This window comes from Pan troglodytes, chromosome 3, assembly GCF_028858775.2.
Source record: "Pan troglodytes isolate AG18354 chromosome 3, NHGRI_mPanTro3-v2.0_pri, whole genome shotgun sequence".
Lineage (NCBI taxonomy): Eukaryota > Metazoa > Chordata > Mammalia > Primates > Hominidae > Pan > Pan troglodytes.
In genome coordinates this window covers 50138247-50165448 of record NC_072401.2, presented here as the reverse complement: position 1 = coordinate 50165448, position 27202 = coordinate 50138247, and the positions used below count along the sequence as shown (strand labels likewise).

The following is a 27202-nucleotide window of genomic DNA, read 5'->3' as shown; positions in this document are numbered from 1 at the left end:
TTCTTTACCCTTATTTCTTTCATAAGGTAAACTAATAAGCAATAAAAACCTAGAGGTTCTTATTGCCAAGAAAGTATTCAGCTGTTAAGAGTGTACAATGAATATCTGCAATTTCATCTACCCTCTTTCAAGTAGCTGGGGGGATGTGGTACAAAAAAAGTTACAATGTCTCCAGAAGTTTCGAGTTAAATTACACAAAATCTGGACACATACCTTAATTGGGGTGTACCATTTTGTCTGAGGAGGCTGGTGTGTGGGTTTGGGTCGAGGTGGTCTAGGCCTGATGGGTTCCTCTGTTTCTTCAGGAATCTTCACCACAGCATTTTTGGCTTTCTCTAGCCTTGCACCTTCCTCAGTAGATCCTTTATCACCCCAACGAACCTGTAAAACAAAGAGAGAGTACTGTTACCAGACATAAAGTGTCCTAGAGGAACAGGCTCTTATTGAGCCTATGGTCCTTTAGTTCACATCTCAGAGTGAAAAAGAAGATGAGCAGGTATCCTAATTCCTAATTTCTCCTCTTCAGAGGCTGAATAGGTTTCTCACCTCTCCTGACTGTATTTAATATTAAGATCCAAAAAAAAAAAAAAAAAAACCCTTTGTAAAAAAATCTGGAGCCAACTAAATTTGAAGCAACCATTTTTCCATAGTTTTAAATAAAGAGTCCATTTGTGGTTTACATATGAAATGCATGACAGTGTGTAATTTTGTTCTCTAATTTGGTTTGTTCCCCTGCTAGCTAAACACATACCCATATGTAGTGATGACACTGGAAGAAATATATGAAAATGATGATAGTTAGCATTTACTGAGTGATTACTATGTGTCAGTCTGCATTTAATCCACACAAAAATGCAGTGAGATAGAGACTCTATTTTCTTCTTTCCAGATGAGGCACAGGGAGGCTAAGTGATATGCCCAAAGCCAGCTAGTAAGTGACAGGGCAGGGATTCGAACATGGATTGAAATGGGTTAATAAGTTTCCAATTGGTTAGAATTTTACAAATGTATTTTATACAAAAGAGTTGCTTCTTCCAAACTTTTCATCATATCTGATTAAGGTAAAAGGTATGATCTGAACATTTAGTTTTTGAAAGTAAAATAATTATATATGAGTTTTCTTTACTTTTATAGTTCTAAGTAATGTAGTGTTCAGCCTTTAGTTCCCAAGCTCATCTGAGTATGGTTGTGTGGCATATGATTTTTTTCATTGAGGAGGTCAAATTTGAAAAGACTGCTTTGAAAAGAAAAGTTCAGGAACCCTAGAGAATTCCACAAATTATAGCAAATTTCTTCCTCTGAAAATTCTTGACATTGAAAAACCATAAGATCAAATGATTGTTTTATTTTTCAATAGACAGAAATTAAGAGCAAATGATTGTTTTATTTTTCAATAGACAGAAATTAAGAGCTAAATTTGAGTCAAACTGGGCATGTAAACATAGGATGCAGCCCCTGGAGAAGAGCTTGTCCAACCAGGAGTAGTGGAAAGCCCTACAAAAACCAAGGACATCACCAAAAATGGGCAAGGTCAGAGGAGTGAGGCTCTAAAAACCTATACTAAGACCTACCGAGGGCACACTATGACACACCAGAGTTAAGTGATTTCTAAAAAGAAAAAAAAAAAAATCCTAAGACTTCCTAAAGCATTTTAATGATCTGAATTAGTGGGTAGGGTTAGAGAAGATTACTATTCATGGAAAGAACTATTCAGTATTTTTGATAAGGCTTACTTAGATGTTTTTACCTTTTTTTACTACAATTTTAGAATGGTCTTTCAATTTCAAGTGGGCCCTGTTGAGTCATTAAAATGTATCTATATCTTTCAGTGTGATCAATGATACTAGAATGTTTTTATGAGGTTGTTAAAATTGTTTTAAACACCATTAAACCTTTAGAGCCAGATAGTTGGCTTTCTTTCCAGAGAAATGACCTTCTCTTTCCAATCACAGTGTCATCACCTGGATAAACTAACACTTATAAAATCTTTAGATATAGCTAAATTGTATTAAAAACTCTAAAATCAGGACACATATCCTTGCAGTTGTAAAGGCTCAATTTTAAGGAAAAAAAGATACACAATTAAGTAAAGACACAAATGTCCTAACTTAGAGAAGTCATTCAGGGTAGAAAGAGAAGTAGATACAATTTAGATCCATTCAGAAATGATAGGCTTTAGAATAGACAGCTCCCTCACCTATGTTTCACAGTTGATATTGCAGAGGTAATGATAATCATATTCTTCTTTCAAGTTTCACTGATACTATTCTCAGATTAAAAATATATGTATATGAAGCTAGTTAAACTAGAGTTCTGACTCAATATGGCATTTCTAGGTACTACACTATCAAATGACTATACTTGAGAAATATAGTTGCTGAGATCTAAAGAAGATCCATTAAAGAAATTCATTAGTTTTAGTTCATGAGGGAGCTATTTAATCATCGTCAACATCATCACCACCACAAACACCACCACAAACAATTCTCACTTACTCAAAGTCTGAAACTAGAAATTATTAGAGTTTTCAAACTCTTAAAAGCAATTAAATATACATATATATGTGTATGTGTATGTATGCATAAATTTTAATGTTTTAGTTTGACCACATTGATACAGTTAAAAAGGACAAAAGAATAACAAGAATAGACTGCTAAAGGAAGCCTTAGCAGAATTAATATATCAGCCTTTATTATGGAAAAAAATAAGTGTAAGCTTGATAGCTAAATTCTTCCAACTCCACTTGGCTTTCATTATAAGCAATAAAATTCCATAATTTCCAGAGCATATTTGGATGACTAGAAGGTTATATCATTGAGGAGCAATTTCAGAATCGAGAAAAGAAACAAAAACAGTTTCACACTGAATTGGCAGAAACACACATTTGAAGTCATTAGGTATTGTGGATCAGTTGTGCTAACAGCTGTTATTAACATCATCTCAGTTCCAGCTTTCTAAAAATTCCCATTACTATAGTGTTTAAATATTTAATTTAAAGAAGAAGGAAGAAAAAAATTCTAGGTAAAAATCCCTAAGCTGGCTTAAAATAACCTTAGCTATAAAAATGTGTTCTGTAATTCACATGTGCTCATAATTTCTATAATTCCTTTTACTTTTCCTAGTTTAAGGGCTTTAAAAAAAAAAAAAAGAGAAGTACCTTCCAGGTTTGAATAAGCATGCTTTTTTTTTAATATATTTTTTTTCTTTTATTATTATACTTTTTTAGGGTACATGTGCACATTGTGCAGGTTAGTTACATATGTATACATGTGCCATGCTGGTGCGCTGCACCCACTAACTCATCATCTAGCATTAGGTATATCTCCCAATGCTATCCCTCCCCCCTCCCCCCACCCCACAACAGTCCCCAGAGTGTGATGTTCCCCTTCCTGTGTCCATGTGATCTCATTGTTCAATTCCCACCTATGAGTGAGAATATGCAGTGTTTGGTTTTTTGTTCTTGCGATAGTTTACTGAGAATGATGGTTTCCAATTTCATCCATGTCCCTACAAAGGACATGAACTCGTCATTTTTTATGGCTGCATAGTATTCCATGGTGTATACGTGCCACATTTTCTTAATCCAGTCTATCATTGTTGGACATTTGGGTTGGTTCCAAGTCTTTGCTATTGTGAATAGTGCCGCAATAAACATACGTGTGCATGTGTCTTTATAGCAGCATGATTCATAGTCCTTTGGGTATATACCCAGTAATGGGATGGCTGGGTCAAATGGTATTTCTAGTTCTAGATCCCTGAGGAATTGCCACACTGACTTCCACAATGGTCGAAGTAGTTTACAGTCCCACCAACAGTGTAAAAGTGTTCCTATTTCTCCACATCCTCTCCAGCACCTGTTGTTTCCTGACTTTTTAATGATTGCCATTCTAACTGGTGTGAGATGGTATCTCATTGTGGTTTTGATTTGCATTTCTCTGATGGCCAGTGATGATGAGCATTTTTTCATGTGTCTTTTGGCTGCATAAATGTCTTCTTTTGAGAAGTATCTGTTCATGTCCTTTGCCCACTGAATGAATAAGCATGCTTTTAAAACAAATTTTGTTTGCACAGTGGCACCTGCCTGGAGCCCCAGCTACATGAGAGAATCGAGAGAATCGCTTGAGCTCAGGGGTTCAAGACCAGCCAGGGCAACATAATGAGAACTCCCCATCATCCACTCCAGATTTCTTAAAAAATAAATAGATAAATGAAACATTTCCATCTCCACATTTAAATAAATTGATGTTTGAAAATGTTTAATGATGCTTAATTCTCAGTTCAATTTTTACTGTGTATTTTTATATACAGGTTGAGTATAGTTCAAAAATCTAAAATTCAAAATGCTCGAAAACCTGAAACCCTTGAAGTGCCAACTTAACAGCATAAGAGGAAAACTCCACACCTGACCTCATCTGATGGGTCACAGTCGACACTTTTGTTTCATGCACAAAATTATTTTAAAACATTGTATATTTTAAAATTAATTTACGCTTGTATATTATGTTTGTGTATTTATGGTATATTTTAAATTCATTTATGTTTGACACACATCTTATACACATCTTCTTCTTATGTGTGTATAAAGTGTGTGTCAAACATATTCCTCTTATGTGTATAGGGTATATATCAAACAAAAATAAATTTCATGTTTCAACTTGGCTCCCCTCCCCAAGATATCATATTAAGTATGTGCAAATATCCTGAAATCTGAAAAAAATCCAAAATCTAAAACACTTTTAGTTCCAATCATTTCAGATAAGGGATACTCAACGTGTATCGTGTTTCCCCTTTGTAACATCCACACTTGCTTTTCCATTTTTTTCTTCATTCTCATTCTCATTTCCATCTTGTTGATGGAATACTTCATGCAAGGTAGCCAAAATTATCCAAAATTAAAATGGACCCAGATTTATTACAAGTTGGCTGCGGTTTTTTGTCACAAATTTTGTTCAACTGAAAAGGATGGGTGGGCAACATAATTTCACATATTAAGAGTTAAAAACTCTTGGAACTTGAATTATAGGTTAGTTAGGGATGTGTGTATGCTCTTGGCTCTCATAAATATAAACCAATAATGTTCCTTTTAACTCAGGACCCATTCAGGGGCTCACTCACACATTTCCTTTCCTTTAAAAAGAGATCTCAATCTTTGGAACACTGGAATATTGAACTAACAAAAGTCTGACATATTCCTAGTTTTTTAAAGCAAGAATATTATTTATTCAATTAAGGCTCACATACTAATATCCTTACTTTATTATCATGCCATATTTTACATGAGTGAATTTCAAAATGGCATTAAGTTTATTATTCTGAATATGAAGTAGTACATGCTCACTGTCAAATACATTTAAACAATAGGGAAATATATAGCATAGATTGAAAATTGTCCATCCAGAGAAACCTACTCACATTTTTGGTATATTTTATCAAGCCTTTTTTTCCCCATTATATAGATCTTTTTACACACACATTTGGGAATGAGATGAAATCAAATAAAAATAAGTTGTTACAGATCATATTTGGATATTTGATTGTAACACTTTTATTTCGAAGTGTATGTTTTATACATATAGGAACATCCTATATACTTTCTTCCCACCTTTCCAAGTCTAGAATGACACAACAAAGGTAAGAAAGGAAAATAACCTTCCTTCTGTGTCAAACAACAAGAACTTGCCTAGCCATGCTCTCTTATATTGTTTGCGATTCTCAGTTTCTAGCACACAAAAATACATGCAATAACTTCTCCAAAGAACAACTTAACTGCATCTAGCAACTGCCTATAATCATGGATAATTGGCAATGAGTTATCTGCCTCAGAGGATATTTCAACAATAAAGGGCAAGCTCTCAGGGAAAATGTCCATTGCTTCAAGATCTAATGTGGTCCAGAAAAGTAAGAATCACTGTCAGATGACCTACATAAACACTTTGGTAATGACAACCATGTTCAGTATGTCTGGGCTTTTTCTGAAGAAGAGTAAAATTTATTCTGAAAAGGGGAAACTCTCCTTGGGAATCTGAATTTTATTGTAATGTATAAAAGGAGAAAATTGCAATAATTGTGGGGTTGTTCATTAGGTTATCAATTTTTGCTGGCACAAAGCAGATATGACAATAGGAAACATGTGCAACAATGGTAAAATGCATAAAACACATTCTAATCAGAAAGGAAAATTATGACTAAAAAGGAAGGAATGCCAGGATTTAATAATAAAGTCAATGTGTTCATGAAAAAATCCCTTGAATTGCTCCTTGGGATGGGATGCAGGCCTGTTTATACTGTTGTTAAGAGCTCAGTGCTGGTAATAATTGCTTATTACTAAATAATATATCACTTTGAAAAAATAGTTCATGGTGATAAGAAAATCTTATTTGACTTTTAAGATATAATATTAAAGTTCAATTTTAATCAACACTTTGGGCTAGTCTGAAAGTTCAATGCATTCTATAAATGATATATAATATCAATTACAATAGTTCATAAGTGGCAACTAACATAAAGTATTAAATGTGCTTTCTCTATATTTGTGATAAAGTCAGATCCACGCTATTGAATATTTTAACATTTTCTTCTCAAATAGTAGATAACTATTGGATCTTTACAAAGAAGAACATTGTTGCAACTTGAAGTGGCTGGCTTCTTCAAAGTTGACGTTCTATGCGGTAATTTTTTCCAAAATAAGAAAAACCCTAGCTTTGTTTTGTCCCTTAGAATTCAGAGGTCTTATCAATGCAATCCTTTGACTAATGAAACCAGTTCTTCTAGGCCAGTTTTGCAGCGGCTAGGATGATTCCATAGAAAAAAAATGTATCCAGAAAAGACCCAGTGTTAAGCACAAATGGATGATATTATAATATTGAATTGTGAAAAGTAGTTTCCACGGCTTAATAGTCCTAGAAATACATACTCCAGATTAGCAGCTTCTATTTTTTTTAAGATACCAACCTCCATTCTTTTAATTCCTCCAACCCCTCGACCACCATAATAGGAAGCATCCACAGTTGGCCACTTTTTAGTAGGCAAAGGTTCTTCTTCCTCCTGTGGAAATATGTTTTATAAATAGTTTTTAATTAATTTCTTAAAATACTGTTTAGTCGGAACTGGCTCATATTTAAATATTTTTCTGAATTAGGTCATTACTATGGAAAAAACTATGTATAGAACATGTGGATATATTTACACTTACATGCATAAATTTCAAGTGGAGTTCTACAGGATATGAGAACTCCTTTCCCTCCTCAAATTTCAGGAATCTCTCTTACATCATCCCTAGGTAACTAGAAGTTGTTCTTTAACTATGGGAATCATTTGGTATTTCAAATCTATTCATCACTTCATACTTAAAAAGATAAAATATTAAAATTAGGACAGCATTTTAACAGTCATTAAAGCATCAATGTGTGTGTAGGTTTGGACTCTATGAAATTTGAACTGAAAAGATAAGCAGTTGAGAAGCTTTGAAAATATACAACACCAGCACATTCCTTATTTCATGTTCCTAACATGATTCTGGTTAACAGAATCATATAAAAGCACCAAGAATTTTGAAGAAAGTAATAGGATCTTTCAACTGTCAGCTTGGATGTTTTTTGTCAATAACATAAGTGATATCAGAACTGTTGATATAGTACTATAAAAAGTATATTAAATCTTTATGTACTATTGATTCCAATGGCCAGTTTATATCTAGCAATGTATGAAGGTCCCATTCCTCTAGCACATGAAATAAATCATAAGAGGATGAAAATAACCACTGATTTGTATAAATTAAAAAGTCAGTACATAGGTATCATAGTTATCTAACAGACAAAATTGATCAAATTTGGGCATGGTATCTGCATTTGGAAAAAATAACAGCCATATCAGTTTTTTAGGCACTCACTTACCTCTTTTGGTGCAGGGGGTGGTGGTGGTGGAGGATCCTTGATAACCTGTCAAAAAAAAAGTCAAATATAAAAATTTCTATGGCATAGGGAGAAGATAGTAAGGATGTGTAAAAATAATTTGATACATAAAATACTGTGGTAGCTCCAAAGAAGTCCCTCATTGAAGCTTGCCACCCAATATTTATGCCCCTCTCTTTGAATCTTGGATTGCCTATAACTAGCTTTCGGCAAATAGAAAAAGGTAGAAGTGGGCCAGGTGCGGTGGCTCACGCCTGTAATCCCAGCACTTTGGGAAGCCGAGGCGGGCGGATCACGAGGTCAGCAGATCGAGACCATCCTGGCTAACACGGTGAAACCCCGTCTCTACTAAAAATACAAAAAAAATTAGCCGGGCGTGGTGGCGGGCGCCTGTAGTCCCAGCTACTCGCGAGGCTGAGGCAGGAGAATGGCGAGAACCCGGGAGGCAGAGCTTGCAGTGTGCCGAGATCGTGCCACCGGACTCCAGCCTGGGTGACAGAGAGAGACTATGTCTCAAAAAAAAAAAAAAAAAAAAGAAAGAAAGAAAGAAAAAAAAGAAAAAGGTAGAAGTGGTACTATGTGACTTCTCAGGCTATGTCAAAAGAACTTAAGTTTCCCTGACATCAGTGGAACACTCACTGTTGAGGAACACTGCTGTCAGGTCAGAAATCCACCCCAAGACCATCATGCTGTGAGGAAACCCAAACTAACCTAGGCTGGGTGGTGAGAGGGAGACACCAGCTGATCCCCAGCTATTTCAGCCATTCGAGAGGAGATACAGGACATATAAGAGAAAAGTCCATCTTGGACACCCAGGCACACCAAGCTTCCAGATGACTCCAGCCAAACTGGCACCTGACTGTAACCACAATGAGACTCCAACTGAGAGTCTCCTAACTCAGCCCGTAATGATACAAACTGTTGCTTGAAGCTGCTTGTAACAAATCAGCTTCTTAGCCAAGACCCCTTTCCTGTGATGCCTTACTCATGAAATCTTTCACAGTTAATTTTTTTTTTTTTTTTTTTTTGAGATGGAGTTTCACTCTTGTTTCCCAGGCTGGAGTGCAATGGCATGACCTCAGCTCACTGCAACCTCCACCTCCCGGGTTCAAGCGATTCTCCTGTCTCAGCATCTGGAGTAGCTGGGATTACAGGCGCCCGCCACCACGCCTGGCTAATTTTTTTGTATTTTTGGTAAAGACGGGGTTTCACCATATTGGCCAGGCTGGTCTCGAATTCCTGATCTCGGGTGATCCACCCGCCTCGGCCCCCCAATACAGTTAATTCTTCACGTGAATAGAATGGGGCTTAATTTGAAATGACTTTTACTGGTATTGGGCTATCTGGATATTCACACCATCGTGATGGAAAATCTTTGACCAAGTGTCAATGGCTTCAGCTACTTCGGGTACACACCAAAGTCTCTATACTAAGAGGGAAAACTGAAAATGTTCCAGCTTGATGTCATCTAATGTCAAATGTGTCAACTATGCTATTAAATTTTCAAAGGTTTAAAACAATAGCAACTTTGAAAATGTGGTTCCACTTTTACCTCATCAAAGAATTATTTTTAATGTGTAGTATATCACTATGATCATGGATATATATTTAAAGACTGTTTGTCTTTTAAAGGTATGCACAAATATTTCCAGGTGAAATGATATGATTTTGATATTTTCATCAAAATAATTTGGGCGTTGGGACTTGGATACGGGTACAGATAAAGAAAGACTGACAATAATGCTCCACCACTGCATACACACCAGTGGCTCCCCGCTGCCCTGTTGGTTCTCATTTGTCTGCACCTCACACCATTGCCCCACTAGTGTGCACTCTCTGGTGGCCCCCTACTTCAAGACATTCTCCTGTGGCACCCTGCCCCCACAACCAGAGCACTTTTGTCAACAGCCCCCATCAGAGTGTTTTGCCAGCAGTCTGGGAACACCTCAGTCCTTCCAGTGCAGAAAGTGTTTGACCTCGAGAGGTCAAAGAACAAAGCCATATGCCCAGTCCCAGTCCCCAAGGCATTAGCATGAAGCTCAGGAGTGCTAAGCTGAGCCTTGGCCTCCTGAAAGCATCCAGAAATGAAGTCAATCAACTAAACACAATTTATACTGCCTTCAAACCCTCAAGAACATCAAAGAATATAAAAGCAAATAGCTTCATCCAAAGGACAGCAACGTCAAAAAGTAAAGGAAAATCAGTGAACACAGATGAGAAAGAACCAGCACAAGAATTCTGGCAACTCTAAAAGCCAGAGTGTCTTCTTACCTCCACAAACTACCTCAATAACTCCCCAGAAATGGTTCTTAACCAGATTGAAATGTCTGAAATGACAGACACAGAATCAGAATCTGGATGGCGGAGAAGCCCAGTGAGATACAGAAGAAGGTTGAAACCCAATCCAAGGAAACTAATAAAACGATAGAAGAGCTGGAAAATGACATAGCCATTTTAAGAAAAAAAAAAATTGAACTTCTGGAAATTAAAAATTTGCTATAAGACTTTTATAATGCAATCGGAAGCATTAATAACAAAATAGATGAAGCTGAGAAAAGAATCTCAAAACTCAAAGACTGCTCCTTTGAATCAATGCAGACAGAAAAAAATTAAGAATTTTTAAAAATGAAAAAACAAACCTCCAGGAAATATGGGATTATGTAAGATCAAATATATGACTCACTGGCATTTCTGAAAGAGATAGAGAACAAGCAACTTGGAAAACATATTTGAGGATATTGTCCACACAAATTTCCCCAATCTCACTACACAGGTAGGCATGCACATTCAGGAAATTCAGAGAATCTTTAAAATATACTAGAAAAGATAAGATATCTAGTCATCAGATTCTCCAAGGTCAATGCAAAGGAAAGAAATGTTAAAGGCAGCTACAGAGAAGGGCCAGGTTAAGCACAAAAGGAATCCCATCAGGCCAACAGTGAACCTTTCAGCAGAAACTTTACAAGTCAAAAGAGATTGGCGGCCTATATTCAGCAACTTTAAAGAAAAGAAACGTCAACCAAGAATTTCATATCCAACCAAACTAAGCTTCATAAGTGAAGGGGGAATAAAATCATTTTCAAACAAGCAAATGCTAAGGGAATCCATTACTACCAGTTATGTTTACAAGAGGTCCTAAAGGGAGCACTAAACATGGAAATGTAAGACCTGCCACCACAAAAACACACTTAAGTACATATCACATTGGCACTATAAAGCAACTATACAATCAAGTCTATATAACAACTAGCTAAGAACATGACAAGATCAAATCCTCACATATCAATACTGACCTTGAAGATAAATGGGCTAAGTGTCCAACTTAAAAGGTACAGAGTGGCAAGTTGGATACAGAAGCAAAACCCAACTATATGCTATATTCAAGAAACTCATCTCACATAAATTTTATATATATATACGTATATATAATATATATTTATATATATTATATATACGTATATATATATAAAATTTATGTGAGATGAGTTTCTTGAATATATACACGTATATATACGTATATATGTGTATATATATGTATATATATACGTATATATATATACGTATATATATATACACGTATATATACGTATATATGTATATATATGTATATATATACGTATATATATATATACGTATATATATATATAAATATGTAGGCTGAAAGTAAAGGAATAGAGAAAGATCACTCAAGCAAACAGAAAACAAAAAAATAAGAGGGGTTGCAATTCTTATTTCAGACAATACAGACTTTAAATCAGCAATGATCAAAAAAGACAAAGAGCATTGCATAGTGATAAAAGTTTCCATTCAACAAGAAGACTTAATTCTCCTAAATACATACACTCCCAAATTGGAGATCCTAGATTCATAAAACAAGTTCTTAGAGACCTATGAAGAAGCTTAGATAACCACACAATAGTAATGGGAGACTTCAACACTCCACTGACAGTATTGGACAGATCATTGAAGCAGAAAACTAACAAAGATATTCGAGAGCTAACCTCAGCACTTAACCAAATGGACCTAACAGACATCAACAGAATACCCAACAAGAACAGAATATACATTCTTCTCATCTGCATATGGCACATACTCTAAGATCGACCACATGCTTGGCCATGAAGCAATTCTCAACAAACTTAAAAACAACAAAATCATACCAATCACACTCTCAGTACAATAGAAATAGAAATCAATACCAAGAAGAGCTCTCAAAACCATACAATTACATGGAAAGTAAACAAACTTGCTCCTAAATGACTTTCAGGCAAAGAGTGAAATTAAGGCAGAAATTTAAAAATTCTTTGAAACCAACGAAAACAAAGATTCAACATCACAGAATCTCTGGGACGCGGCTAAAGCAGTTTTCAGAGAAAAGTTTATAGTGTTAAATGCCTACATCAAGAAGTTAGGAAGATCTCAAATTAACAAGCTAACATCACACCTAGAGGAACTAGGAAAACATGAGTAAACCAACCCCAAAGCTAGCAGAAGAAAAGAAAACCAAAATCAGAGCTGAACTGAAGGAAACTGAGATATGAAATCTGTACAAAAGATCAGCAAAATCAAAATTTGGTTCTTTCAAAAAATAAACAAGATGGATAAACCACTAACTAGATTAATAAATAAAAAAAAAGAAGATCCAAATAAGCATAATCAGAAATGACAAAGGGGACATTACAGATCCCAAAGAAATACAAGAACTCTAAAACACTATTAGGAATACCTTTATGCATACAAACTAAAAAATCTAGAAAAACATGGGTAAATTCCTAAAAACATACACTTCTGAAGATTGACCAACAAAGAAATATTTATCCTGAACAGATAAATAACAAGTTCTGAAACTTGATCAGTAATTTAAAAAATCCAGAAAATGCCGTAGATGAGACAGATTCATGGCTGAATTCTACCAGACATATAGAGAAGACCTGGTACCAATCCTACTGAAACTATTCCAAAAAGTTGAGGAGAAGGGACACCTCCATAACTCATTCTATAAGGCCAGCATCATTCTGATAACAAAAGCTGTCAGAGATACAATGAAAAAAGAAAACTTCAGGCCAATATGCCTGATGAACATAGACACAAAAATCCTCAACAAAATACTAGCAATCCAAATCTAGCAGTGTGTCAAAAAGTTAATCCACCATGATCCAGTAGGCTTTATCCCTGGGATGCAAGGTTGGCTCAACATATGTAAATCAATAAATGTGATTCATTACATGAACAGAACTAAAAACAAAAACCACATGATCATCTCAATAGACTCAGAAAAAACTTTCAATAAAATTCCACATCCCTTCATGTTAAAACTCTCAACAAACTAGGCATCAAAAAAAACATACCTCAAAATAGTAAGAACCATCTATGATAAACCCACAGCCAACATTATATTGAACAGGCAAAAGATGGAAGCATTTCTCTTAAGAAATAGAATAAGACAAGGATGCCCACTCTCACCACTTCTATTCAGTAAAGTCCTGGAAGTCCTAGCCAGAGAAATCAGATAACAGAAAGAAATAAAAGGCATCCAAATAGGAAAATAAGAAGTCAAAATTATCCCTCTTCACCAATAATAAGATTCTATATTTAGAAAACCCTAAATATTCTTTCAAAAAGTTCCTGGACCTGATAAACAACTTCATTAACCTTTCAGAATACAAACCAAATGTACAAAAATCAGTAGCATATCTGTATACCAATAATGTCCAAGCTGAGAGCCAAATCAAGAATTCAATAACAACAGTTACAAAAAAAAAAAAAAAAAAACACCTTGTAATACAGCTAACCAGGGAGGCAAAAGCTCTGTGCAATGAGAATTACCAAACTCTGCTGAAAGTAATCAGAGATAACAAAAACAAATGAAAAAGCATTCTACGCTCATGAATAGGAAGAGTCAATATTGTTAAAATAGCCATATTGCCCAAAGCAATTTACAGATTCAATGCTATTTCTATCAAAATATCAACATCATTTTTCATAGAATTAGAAAAAACTATTATAAAATTCATATGGAACCAGAAGAGAACCTGAATAGCCAAAGCTATCCTAAGCAAAAAGAAAAAAGCAGGAGGCATCACACTACCTGTCTTCAAACTATGCTACAAGGCTAGAGTACACCAAAGCAGCATGGTACTGCTGGAAAAGGTTAGATAACCCAGAAATAAAGCCACATACCTACGACCATCTGATCTTCAACAAAGTTGACAATAACAAGCAATGGGGAAAGGACTCCCTATTCAGTAACTGATTCTGGTATAACTGGCTAGCTATATGTGGAAGATTGAAACTAAACCCCTTCTTTTCACCATATATAAAAACCAGCTCAAAATGAATTCTTAAATATAAAACCTAAAACTCTAAAAGAAAACCTGGGAAATACCATTTTGGACATAGGCTTTGGCAAAGATTTCATGATGAAGTTTCCAAAAGCAATGGCAGCAAAAGCAAAAATAAACAAGTAGGACCTAATTAAACTAAAGAGCTCCTGCACAGCGAAAGAAACTGTCAATAGAGTAAACAGATAATCTACAGAATGGGAGAAAATATTTGCAACCTATGCATCCAGTAAAGGTCTAATATCCAGAATCTGTAAGGAACTTAAATCAAAAGGCAAAAAACAAACAACCTCATTTAAAAAAATGGGCAAAGGACACGAACAGGCACTTCTCAAAAGAAGACATACACAAGGCCAACAAGCTTATAAAAAAATGCTCAATATTGCTAATCATTAGAGAAATGCAAATCAAAACCACAACAAGATACCATCTCACACCAGTCAGAATGGCTATTATTAAAAAGTAAAAAATAAATAACAGGAGTTAGCAAGGCTGTAGAGAAAGGAGAATGTTTATACACTGCTAGTGAGAATATAAATTAGTTCAGCCATTGTGGAAAGCAGTTTGAAGATTTCTCAGAGAACTTAAAGCAGAACTACATTTAATCCAGCAATCCCATTATTGGGTATATTCCCAAAGGAATATAAATCGTTCTACCAAAGACATATGCACTTGTATGTTCATCACAACACTATTCACAATAGCAAAGACATGGAATCAACCTGGATGCCCATCAATGATGGACTGGCTTAAAAAAAAAAGTGATACAGATACACTAGTGAATACTAAACAGCTATTTTAAAAAAATGAAATCATGTCATTGGCAGCAACATGGATGCAGCTGGAGGCCATTATCCTCAGAGAATTAGCACAGAAACAGAAAACCAAGTACTACATGTTCTTTCTTATAAGTGGAGTGGAAGCTGCACATTGAGTACAAATGGACAGAAAGATGGGAACAATAGACATCAGGGCCTACATGAAGTGAGATCCCGGTAGAAAGGTGAGGGTTGAAAAACTACCCATCAGGTACTATGCTCACTACCTGGGTGATGAAATCATTTGTACACCAAACACCAGCAACACATAATTTACCCCTGTAACAATCCTGTACATGTACCCCTGAACCTAAAATAAAAATTGAAAGAAAAAAATTGACAATAAGTTGAGAATCATTGAAGCTGAGTAATGAAGACAGTGGGAAGTTCATTATCTTAGTTTTTTAAATTTTTAATTTTTGTGGGTACATATATTAGTCTCTCTCTTTGTAAATGTTTCCATTTTCCATAGTGAAAGGGTTTTTATATTTTGATGTCATTGATAATGTTTAGAGAACTGACCCATAATTTTCTGTGTGTATAATGTTTTCATCATCTAAATTTTAGTTTAGATCCAAACCTCAGGGAAAAAATACACAGACAATAATGACAATAATATAGATATAAATAGTAATTAAATTTGAATCTCCTTTTGAATGCTACAAAAAAGCCATTATTTCTACTTAACTCTTTATTTAATTCAATTTTATTTTTTTAATAATCATAAAATTCCAGTAGATTTTGGTAATCATGAAAGATAAAATTTTATGATTTTTTATAATTAGCCCAGAAATAAATGCCAGTAGAGAATTAAGATTTAAAATAATAATAAAACAAAATAAAGTTAAGTTCATCAAACTACAGGTATATTTCCTCTATAAAAAAAGAAAGCATGTCATATGACTATGAACTTGCATGTCCAAAACAATTAATGAAAACCAAATCTGTTAGCATTTTATAACAAAATCAAAGCTACCCTAACCATCTTCATTTAAAAGCTAACATTCCTTCCTATCTTCCCTGTTTCTTTCAAGTGAATAACTTTTTTCAGTTGCAGCCTAAAAAGTTGGCATAATCCGTAATCTATTTTCTCACTTCTAATGACTTTACCAAATCATTTCCATGCCCAATACATTCTTTGAAATATCCCCCACCTTCCTCTCTCCCTGATGAATTCTCCCCATTTTCTCAAAGCATATATGATTCTCTTGATATGCACAGATGCATTGTTCTCTCCTAGAATTTATCCAAGTTGATAATTTTATCTACCAAAAAAGGGTTTATTAATTTTATCTACAAAAAAATAGTAAGTTTCATGAGAACAGGTGTTATGTCTGCTTTGCTCCTCACTGACTTTCTAGTATTTAATAGAATGTCTAGCACAAATTAGACTTTCAAGGAAGTAAGGAAAAAGAGAAGTTAGGAAGAGAGGAAAAGGAAAGAAGTGAGAAGGGGAGAGAAAAGGAGGGAGGAAGGGACAAAGAAAGAGAGGGAAGAAGGAAGAAAGGGAAATTAGGAGGAAAAAAAAGAAGGAAAAAAGGGAGAGAAGAGAGGAAGAAACAAATTGAGAGAATAAAGAAGGAGGAAGGGAAGGAAGGAGATAGACTGCAGAGGGAAGGACAAAGGAAGAAGGGATTCTTTTCATTCCCTTCCCCCGTCACTCCTAAAAGCATATTCTCAAGATTCTTTGGACCTTAAATGTACCTAGTACAACATTTTTTCAACTCCTCCAACGCATACACAATCAAAACTTCAATACTCTGAAAAGTTCCCACCAAGCTGTAGTCTAATTATGTTTGAATTACTGCAATCAAGAGAAATCCACTACCTTACAAAGCAATTCAGTCCATTGGCAAGGAACCCACATCATTTGAAAGTTTTTCCCCCAAATGAAGCCAAAGCACTTCCCACTCTGTAGTTTCCAGTCTTTAGTCTTGATCCTAGAGTCTGGCAATACACCACACACACACACACACACAAACACACACACGCACTTTTTCTTTCAGAGGAGAGCAGTTTCTATTTTTGAATGCTAGGATAATTACCATATATCTATTGAGTCTACCAATCTGGAACCTAAATATATCAAACATTTCTCATGAGATGGTCCTGAGTTATCTGGTTATCTTGGTCAGTTTTTTTTTTTTTAATCACATATTGATTTGGTCAATATTTCAGTGTGGTTTCTAGAACTGATAACATTTTAAGTATGGCTGAGCTATTATAAATAAATGAATGGTGCTCAGACAAAGGAGATGCATCTCCATCTTTTCTCACCACCTCATTCTAAGAATTTTAATTAATAATACATTCACAAAATTTATTGATAGTTATAATTACCATAGCTTTTTTTGCATCAACGACTTAATACTCTACTTGTAGTTAAATTAGACATCTAACTTATTTCTCTATCTCCAATTGATTCCCCATTTTAACCTATGTAGCCAGGTCAATATTCTTCTAACGGAAGCTTAAATGATCATTTCCCTGGTAAAAATGAATAAACAGTCCCGATGTTCACAATTTGAATCAATAAATTACTAAATTTTATTGGAAAGACCTTACAAGTCATGCTTCCACTCTTAGTTTTGTGAATTTCCATAAAGTACTCTCTGGAGTTCTCTCACTAGAAAAAGATCAAGGTACATCCTTCCATTCCACTAAGTCTGAGAATAATACATCTGAACTCATTTTCATTTCATCGTGAGGACTTCAAATTTACTCTTCTTATTACATGTACATCTTGCACTGTTATATAAATTTCTGAGGACATAAATAGTATCCCCAACCCTGTTCTGTATTACATCCTCCTGAGAATTACTCAACATCTCTCTCCATAACTCTTCCTTTTTTTTAATGTCATATTCATTATCCCATATAGCATCTAGTTTAATAGTGATATGGGAAAATTGAATTTCAATTTAAAATCCCCATATGACCACTGTTATCAAACTCACATAGTATCATGGGAGGCATCTTTACATTCCTTCTCTTCACCGGAGGTCCTTTATCTAATATAAACTGCAAGATAAACTATCAAAGCCCCTTTTGCAGCACATAAACATGAGCCAGTTTTTCTATTCTCATTGTTAAAATGCCTCAGCATGGTGTCGGTCCCTCCACGGTTAAGGCCTAAGATGTATCTACAAACATCCCCCTACATGCACCTCCTCTCCAGCCAGCCTGATGATCCTGGTGCTTCCCCCAAATACAGTGATCATTTTCCTGTTAGGTCCCAACCAGCCTTCACAGAGTAGCCCACCAACTCCCTGTTGTTTCATCTAGAAGACATAAAACTTTTTAAAGTATATGTTGCTGCACAGTTGAACCATTTATGCATCATTAATTTGGGTTTATATGTTGATTTTGTAATTTTTAAATTATCACTGAAAATTACAAATTTCTTAATGGCAATTATCATTTCTCCTTATTCATACATGTCATCATGCCTAATAAAGTGCTCTGCACACAGCAGATACTAAAGGTACTAAAAATATACTGAAAGTGAAATCGATGGAACTGAGAACATTCACAAAAAAATATAGTTGATTTCCAAACGTATAAGTCAAATATTGAGGAAAAAATATACAAAAATAATAAACAGATAGATTTACATGAAACTAAAATATTACTAGTCCCTAAGAAAATGGAGCATTAAATTTTTTCCTGAACCAGTAAAGTCAGATAACCCAATTGTAGAAGAGGAGATAGAAGTATACTAAGTTTATTCATCTGGGAAATAAATTGGATTAACTGTAGGTCCTTGTCAAAATGGCAATTCTTATAAAATGATAAAAAATACATATTACAATGTTTCCACCAGGTTTTTGCTTCTATGCCTTTCCATGGATAAATATGGCCATATGTCTATATGCAATTATACTCACCTTATTCCAGAAAAGAACATTAGAGTTCTTTTCAATAGCATGCCATTATTCTTTTGTGTGAATAATTCATGACTTATTATAAATTTAAAATGAATTAAAGTCCTGATAAGTATATTTTCTACATTGTTAATAATGAAAACAAAGCCCTCAAAGCTCTACCTAAATCACATTTTGATCTGGTAAATTAAGAGACACAACCACCATCACAACAAATAATAGTACCTTCAGAAACTGAACCAGAGCTAAGGCTCATCTGTGTGTTGTTAACACTATTAACAAGAACCACCCTTTATTGGTGCTGCCAGATGCCACATACTCTGTCTCTATAGCTCTTTTATTTTCATAATAACTCTGTGCAATCACTATGTTTATCCTCATTTTAAATATAAGGAGAGGAAAGCTGTAACTTCAATAACTTGCCCAAATATATACAAAGAGAAAACACAGAATTAGGATTCAAACCGAGGACCAAGTCCACCTATCTCCAACTCTGAATTCAACTTCTGCCATATGACATCTTTTTAAAATAAGGTTTAGTTTGCAAAGGGAAAGGGTGCAGAAGAAAAAGCCTATGATTTGTTGAGTAGTTGTTACTTACTTGCATGGATGGATGGGTAGATGGACGGATGGATATATGGATGGATGGATGGATGGATGAATGAATGAATTGACAAATAGATGATATATAGTTACACAGATAGTTATATTTAAAACTTTTAATAACTATGTAAGATAGAGTTTATCACCATCTTATATAGATATAACATTTAGCTAATATGCCCAATGTCACCCACATAAAAATTTGGGGACGAGAAACAAAATGGTTTTCTTGTGATGTTCCAAAATGTTCCCTCTCTCCACTCTGCCACACGACCTCATGAGTAACAAAGAAGGGTGAAAATAATCTGAAGCCATTTGGCTCAAAAGCCAAAAATGGCAAAAATCTGTGTTCAACTGACATTCCTACATTTCAGTAAAACTAGTTCAAGAGAAAAGAAAGATTTACTGTTAGTAAAAATACATTAAAAACTACAGTCATGAGAATTCCATTCTTATATCAAATAGTGCAAGAATACACATTCATTTCAGAAAAGAATGTATTCATATGCACCATATTTTATGAGAATTTGCAGATTTTAAAAGGCATAATATTGCCTAGTTGCCAGAATTTTTTCCACTTAGCATCCTTCAGCTCTGTATTGAAGATTCTGGAAAACACTTTCACCACTTTATGAACCATATGCAGAGTTTGATTCTTCTCCAATTTTTTTTTTCATTTGTTATTATCATCATCAGGAAGGATTACATCTCATCTACTTAGCTGCTAGAATGAAGATTTCAGTTTGGAAGAGAGCCGATTTCTTTAAAAAAAAAAAAGTTAGCTGCTTCAGGCAACAGTCCTTTTGATCTGCTCATTAACACTTTTCAAATGTTCAAGTGATATGGGCATTCTTTGCGCTAAAAAATGTCAGCACTGGAGCCTGCAGCCAGCTTGATGCAATCATATGTTCCAATATTCAGAAAAGAGTGAAAAGAACTGTCAACATTGAATTGCCTTGGATTAAAAAAAAAAAGATATTGTACAATGACTGTAGACTAAGTAGTATTTCAGAACTGATTTTTGCCAGTGACAAAAAAAATGCCCAATTTATCGGCAATGTCATCTAGGTGCCTAGGGACCCACAGACAATAGAGAAACATTCTTAGTATTTACAAGAATTTCTTTAAAATATATGGGGGTCTTCCTTTCATTCTCCCTTTTCTTTTTGATAAGATCAGAGAGGAAGTAAAATGCCTTTCTTTTGACATACAAAAACACAAAGTTCTTACATTACTGCTTGTGAAGTCCTTCTTTTCTGAATCCCACAAAGTATCTAACTTCAACATCTAGCCTTCAACATCCTGACCAAAATATGATTCAAGTTATCTCATTCTCTGCTTTTTATTTCTTCCTCGACAAACTCATCAATGATCAAATAATTCTACTTTGAACAAGTAAATAAGTAGCCTGAAATCTGGACAATAAATATAATTTAGAATGCTAAATGAGAACTAAGAAGAACAGTGTGAGAGTGTATTCTGCCAGGAGTTAAGTAAAGGTGCTTCTGTCAAAGCAAATAAACTGAGACCAGGATGAGTTTGATACTATCTCGTAAAAGATGCTCTGTTGGAAAGCATCACCATGAAAGCATGAAAGACCTAACATCACACTCTATTTCAAGAAGGCAACCAAACATAAATCATTTTAATTAATGGTGTAAGGAAGGTATATTAAAATTTAAATTACTTCTATTTTATTGTGCATTCCAAAAAAGAAATCAGGCTACTCTCAAAGTACCTCAATAAAGGTACCAGGAGCCCTCCTCAACAATAAAAACAAGTGCAATGTACAGCATTATTACTATTTAGAAAAGAACAGCACAGCTGTTGCTGGCTAACAAAATGATTCTATAGAGTTCCAGCTAGACATATCATCATCGCGTGAGATCAACTAACTTATAGGCAAATTGGGCTTTAAAAACATAAAAAAGACCATTTGTAAATGGTATTTTAAATTAAGATCTATGAGATCTTTATGTAACGTCTTAAATGCACTAAAGAAAAATGAATTTGCAATTTTCCCTTGAGGCTGCAGAACATTGGCCAAGGACACTAAAGCAAGTGAACATTTGTCATTTTCAGCATATTCAGGTATTAGTTGCAGCTATATAACACAACCTAACTGACAACACTACAGAAAGCCTTTGTTTGCCACCTCATCTGTAATTCATCTGGACTGTCTGGTTACCCCAAACTATGCAACTATAGGACTGTCATTTCTCCTATCCTGATTAGTAAAACAAATTTGCTCTTAACTCAAAATATCCCCTAATCTAAACAATGATGAAAACATCCATAATTTCTGATGTCACTAACAATTCAAAACAGGATAAGTTTTGTTTTAATGCCTCCTGCCTTTTTAACCTAGGGAAAAAGACAGGATGCTGATGACGGCTTTGTTAAAGAAAGGCAGTTATAGAGGATGGATATAAGGAAGGATACACAATGAACAGGATACAGACTCTTAAACAGATGTTAAGACATAACCTCACAAAAAATGAGAACTCTTCCCTTCATGGAACAGTTTGAAAACTCAACACAATCTATCATTCACTAATGGTAGTGCCTAAATATTCAAATTTACATGAGGCTCCTTTTTTATAAGGCTTGCTAGATAAAGGTCTCCAAATATCATTGGTTTAGATTTATACTTTTGTATGGAAAGCCCACGCACACAGAGGACACTATCTGCAACATTTAGATTACATCACATCTCTCTGTCATTCTTGAAAAGACTCTTCAGTATGAACTGAAAGATTTAAAATTTAAAAATAGTCTCTTATTAAAAGCATCTTGGCTGACCAGATCTTCTATGGCAGGAGTTTTTCCTTAATCTTTTTTATTATATGCCCCTTGATATGGTTTGGCTCTTTGTCCCCACCCAAATCTCATCTTGAATTGTAATCCCCATAATCCCCACGTGTTGAGGGAGGGACCTGGGTGAGAGGTGACTGAATCATGGAGGCGGTTTTCCCCATGCTGTTCTCATGATAGTCAGCTCTCACAAGATCTGATTATTTAATGAGGCAGTTTCCCCTCCTCTTACTAGGCCTCTCTTTCCTTCTTCATGAAGAAGGTCTTTGCTTCCTCTTCACCTTCTGCCATGATTGTAAGTTTCCTGAGGCCTCCCCAGCTATGCAGAACTGTAAGTCAATTAAACCTTTCTTTATAAATTACCCAGTTTCAGGTAGTTCTTCATAGGAGTGTAAAAATGGACTACTACACCGCTCCTTAGCAGTCTGGTGAATCTATCCCATAATAATTATTCTAAATTAAAATGTATAGAATTTAAAGGACCCCAATCATATTGAAATGTAATTTTCAAATTTATTTTTTAAAATATGAGATATGGAAATATGTATGTTTCTTTATTAACTCATTAAGTAATAAGCTCTTGTAATAAGTTTAGAAACTATCATAATTTTAAAGTAGCAATGCCTGTAAAACACATTTCAAAGATATCTGAATAGTAGTCAGTAGTTATGGTGCATGCCTATATTCCCCACTACTTGGGAGGCTGAAGCTGAGGCAGGAGGATCCCTTAAGCCCAGGAGTTCTAGGCTGCAGCGAACTATGATCATGTCACTGCACTCCAGCCTGAGTGACAGAGAACCTGACTCAAAAAAAAATCTGAGCAACTATAAATATGATATGGGATACATGTGATTGCTACTGGTGACAGTTTTCACAACTGCTAATATTTTTGTGGGCAGGGTAAAAAAATCAATGACAAAAATGATAAATTTCAGTTAGAAGAAAAAAGAAAGATATATATTTTTTTCCACATAAGTTCACAATTCTTAGGTGAGGCATCCCTGTGGGGTATATGTAGCAGCAACTAGACAAAAGTTGAACTGCTTCTACTTCAGAGTTTCATTATAATTAATAAATTCTTATGTAGTTGTATCTTAGTTCCTACTAAAAATGATTACAAAGGCCACATTTCCCATTGTATATATATTATGAGGAACAAATTTTAAATGAAGTCAATGAAAATTATATCAAGACTGATTGTATCATAAATTTCCTCAAGCACAATACTTCTCCATAATTGACAGAATTTTTTACTATAACTAGCAAAAAGGTACTCTATTTTGAATTTGATTTCCAAGTAAAGCAATATCAATTTTCTCAATTTTAAGAATTGGGATAGGTGAAGAAGATGCATTCAATAATAAGTATTCACCATGCAACATGCCTGGTTTACAATGATAGGTAGAATACACACAGTACCTGCCTTCTTGAAATTATTAGTCTATAAGGGGAGAGAGATTTTAAACAAATAATACATAAATCATTATCTAATTGTAATTTTACTTAAGCATCACCAAAAGGGTAACATTTGCTCACCTGACAGGATAATGTTATAAGAATTTTGGCTAAAAATTTAATATAAAACATCATAGAAGGGATGTTTCTGACTTTGACATGTTTCTTTTTCCTGATATAAAACTGGTACAGCTAACCAGGTAAACATCATAGTTTCACAGACACAGTAATTAGTCAAATGTTCAAATTCTTTGCTTTCCTCCATAGAGTGAAGGTCAATTTCTAGCTTTTAAGAGGTTCAATAGTTCAATATCTGAATATGAATGAAACTGTGCTGGCTCCTCTAGCAAATCATATCACCCCTGAGGAAGCTGTCCATGGATCTCTGTTGTCAAATGATTCTAATAACATATATGCGTGAGGCACTTCTGAAAATTGTAAACCTGTCTCTTCCAAAAATCCCTTGTTGCTCTAAGATAGTAAGTAAATTCTACTCAGTATATGAAGCATTATGCATATTAACTTCAAAGTTACAAAACAGAGGGTTATTCTCATTTTAAAGGATGCATATTGGTTTCAATAGCCTTGGTACCATTGCAAATATTTTTTTATTATACTTTAAGTTTTAGGGTACATGTGCACATTGTGCAGGTTAGTTACATATGTATACATGTGCCATGCTGGTGCGCTGCACCCACTAACTCGTCATCTAGCATTAGGTATATCTCCCGATGCTATCCCTCCCCCCTCCCCCCACCCCACAACAGTCCCCAGAGTGTGACATTCCCCTTCCTGTGTCCATGTGATCTCATTGTTCAATTCCCACATTCTGAGTAAACTATCACAAGAACAAAAAACCAAACACTGCAAATATTTTAAAGAATATTTCATTGCCTCTTATTTTGCAATTGCTTGTACCCTATAAAAAGTTCAGGGTTGAAAAAAATGTATATTCTGTTGATTTGGGGTGGAGAGTTCTGTAGATGTCTATTAGGTCCGCTTGGTGCAGAGCTGAGTTCAATTCCTGGGTATCCTTGTTAACTTTCTGTCTCGTTGATCTGTCTAATGTTGACAGTGGGGTGTTAAAGTCTCACATTATTATTGTGTGGGAGTCTAAGTCTCTTTGTAGGTCACTCAGGACTTGCTTTATGAATCTGGGTGCTCCTGTATTGGGTGCATATATATTTAGGATAGTTAGCTCTTCTTGTTGAATTGATCCCTTTACCGTTATGTAATGGCCTTCTTTGTCTCTTTTGATCTTTGTTGGTTTAAAGTCTGTTTTATCAGAGACTAGGATTGCAACCCCTGCCTTTTTTTGTTTTCCATTTGCTTGGTAGATTTTCCTCCATCCTTTTATTTTGAGCCTATGTGTGTCTCTGCACGTGAGATGGGTTTCCTGAAAATGGCCATACTGCCCAAGGTAATTTATAGATTCAATGCCATCCCCATCAAGCTACCAATGACTTTCTTCACAGAATTGGAAAAAACTACTTTAAAGTTTGTATGGAACCAAAAAAGAGCCCGCATCACCAAGTCAATCCTAAGCCAAAAGAACAAAGCTGGAGGCATCACGCTACCTGACTTCAAACTATACTGCAAGGGTACAGTAACCAAAACAGCATGGTACTGGTACCAAAACAGAGGTATAGATAAACGGAACGGAACAGAGCCCTCAGAAATAATGCCGCATATCTACAACTAACCGATCTTTGACAAACCTGACAAAAATAAGCAATGGGGAAAGGATTCCTTATTTAATAAATGGTGCTGGGAAAACTGGCTAGCCATGTGTAGAAAGCTGAAACTGGATCCCTTCCTTACACCTTATACAAAAATTAATTCAAGATGAATTAAAGACTTAAACGTTAGACCTAAAACCATAAAAACCCTAGAAGAAAACATAGGCATTACCATTCAGGACATAGGCATGGGCAAGGACTTCATGTCTAAAACACCAAAAGCAATGGCAACAAAAGCCAAAATTGACAAACGGGATCTAATTAAACTAAAGAGCTTCTGCACAGCAAAAGAAACTACCATCAGAGTGAACAGGGAACCTACAAAATGGGAGAAAATTTTTGCAACCTACTCATCTGACAAAGGGCTAATATCCAGAATCTACAATGAACTCAAAAAAATTTACAAGAAAAAAACAAACAACCCTATCAAAAAGTGGGTGAAGGACATGAACAGACACTTCTCAAAAGAAGACATTTATGCAGCCAAAAAACACATGAAAAAATGCTCACCATCACTGGCCATCAGAGAAATGTAAATCAAAACCACAATGAGATACCATCTCACACCAGTTAGAATGGCAATCATTAAAAAGTCAGGAAACAACAGGTGCTGGAGAGGATGTGGAGAAATAGGAACACTTTTACACTGTTGGTGGGACTGTAAACTAGTTCAACCATTGTGGAAGTCAGTGTGGCCATTCCTCAGGGATCTAGAACTAGAAATACCATTTGACCCAGCCATCCCATTACTGGGTATATACCCAAAGGACTATAAATCAGGCTGCTATAAAGACATATGCACACATATGTTTATTGCAGCACTATACAGAATAGCAAAGACTTGGAACCAACGCAAATGTCCCTCAATGATAGATTGGATTAAGAAAATGTGGCATATATACACCATGGAATACTATGCAGCCATAAAAAATGATGAGTTCATGTCCTTTGTAGGGACATGGATGAAATTGGAAATCAGCATTCTCAGTAAACTATCGCAAGAACAAAAAACCAAACACCGCATATTCTCACTCATAGGTGGGAATTGAACAATGAGAATACATGGACACAGGAAGGGGAACATCACACTCTGGGGACTGTTGTGGGGTGGGGGGAGGGGGGAAGGATAGCTTTAGGAGATATACCTAATGCTAAATGACAAGTTAATGGGTGCAGCACACCAGCATGGCACATGTATACATATGTAACTAACCTGCACATTGTGCACATGTACCCTAAAACTTAAAGTATAATAATAATAAAATAAAATAAAATAAAAAGAAAATGGACAAAATACATTTAGAGCCATTTCACCAAAGATATAAGCAAATAATGGCAGATAAGCACACGAAAACATGTTCCTCACTAGCTGTTATAGAAACTCAAATTAAAACCACGATGAGATATCATTACATACCTATTAGAATGGCAATAATAAAAATAGAGAAAACACCAAATGCTGAAAATCTGAAGGAGCAACTGAATCACTCATTCATTGTTAGTGGGCATGTGAGATGGTACCACCACTCTGGGTAGCAGTTTGGCAGTTTCCCATAAAACTAGATATACAACTACTTTATAACTCAGGAGTCACAGATGGCATTTACCTAGAAAAATGAAAACTTAAGTTTATATAAA

At 35.1% G+C, this 27202-nt stretch overlaps 1 protein-coding gene across 3 annotated transcripts in view; it reads right to left on the bottom strand.

Moving 5' to 3' along the window:
• Positions 1 to 27202, bottom strand: part of ANTXR2 (ANTXR cell adhesion molecule 2) — a 159937-nt gene that overhangs the window by 63380 nt on the left and 69355 nt on the right. For all 3 annotated transcript variants that reach the window (XM_001145172.6, XM_009447677.4, XM_009447676.4), the window contains exons 13-15: positions 7893 to 7937; positions 6952 to 7044; positions 214 to 381 (exon numbers count right to left, since the gene is read on the bottom strand). In XM_001145172.6, the coding sequence (XP_001145172.2) occupies positions 214 to 381; positions 6952 to 7044; positions 7893 to 7937 (306 nt within the window). The remainder of the gene's footprint in view (positions 1 to 213; positions 382 to 6951; positions 7045 to 7892; positions 7938 to 27202) is intronic.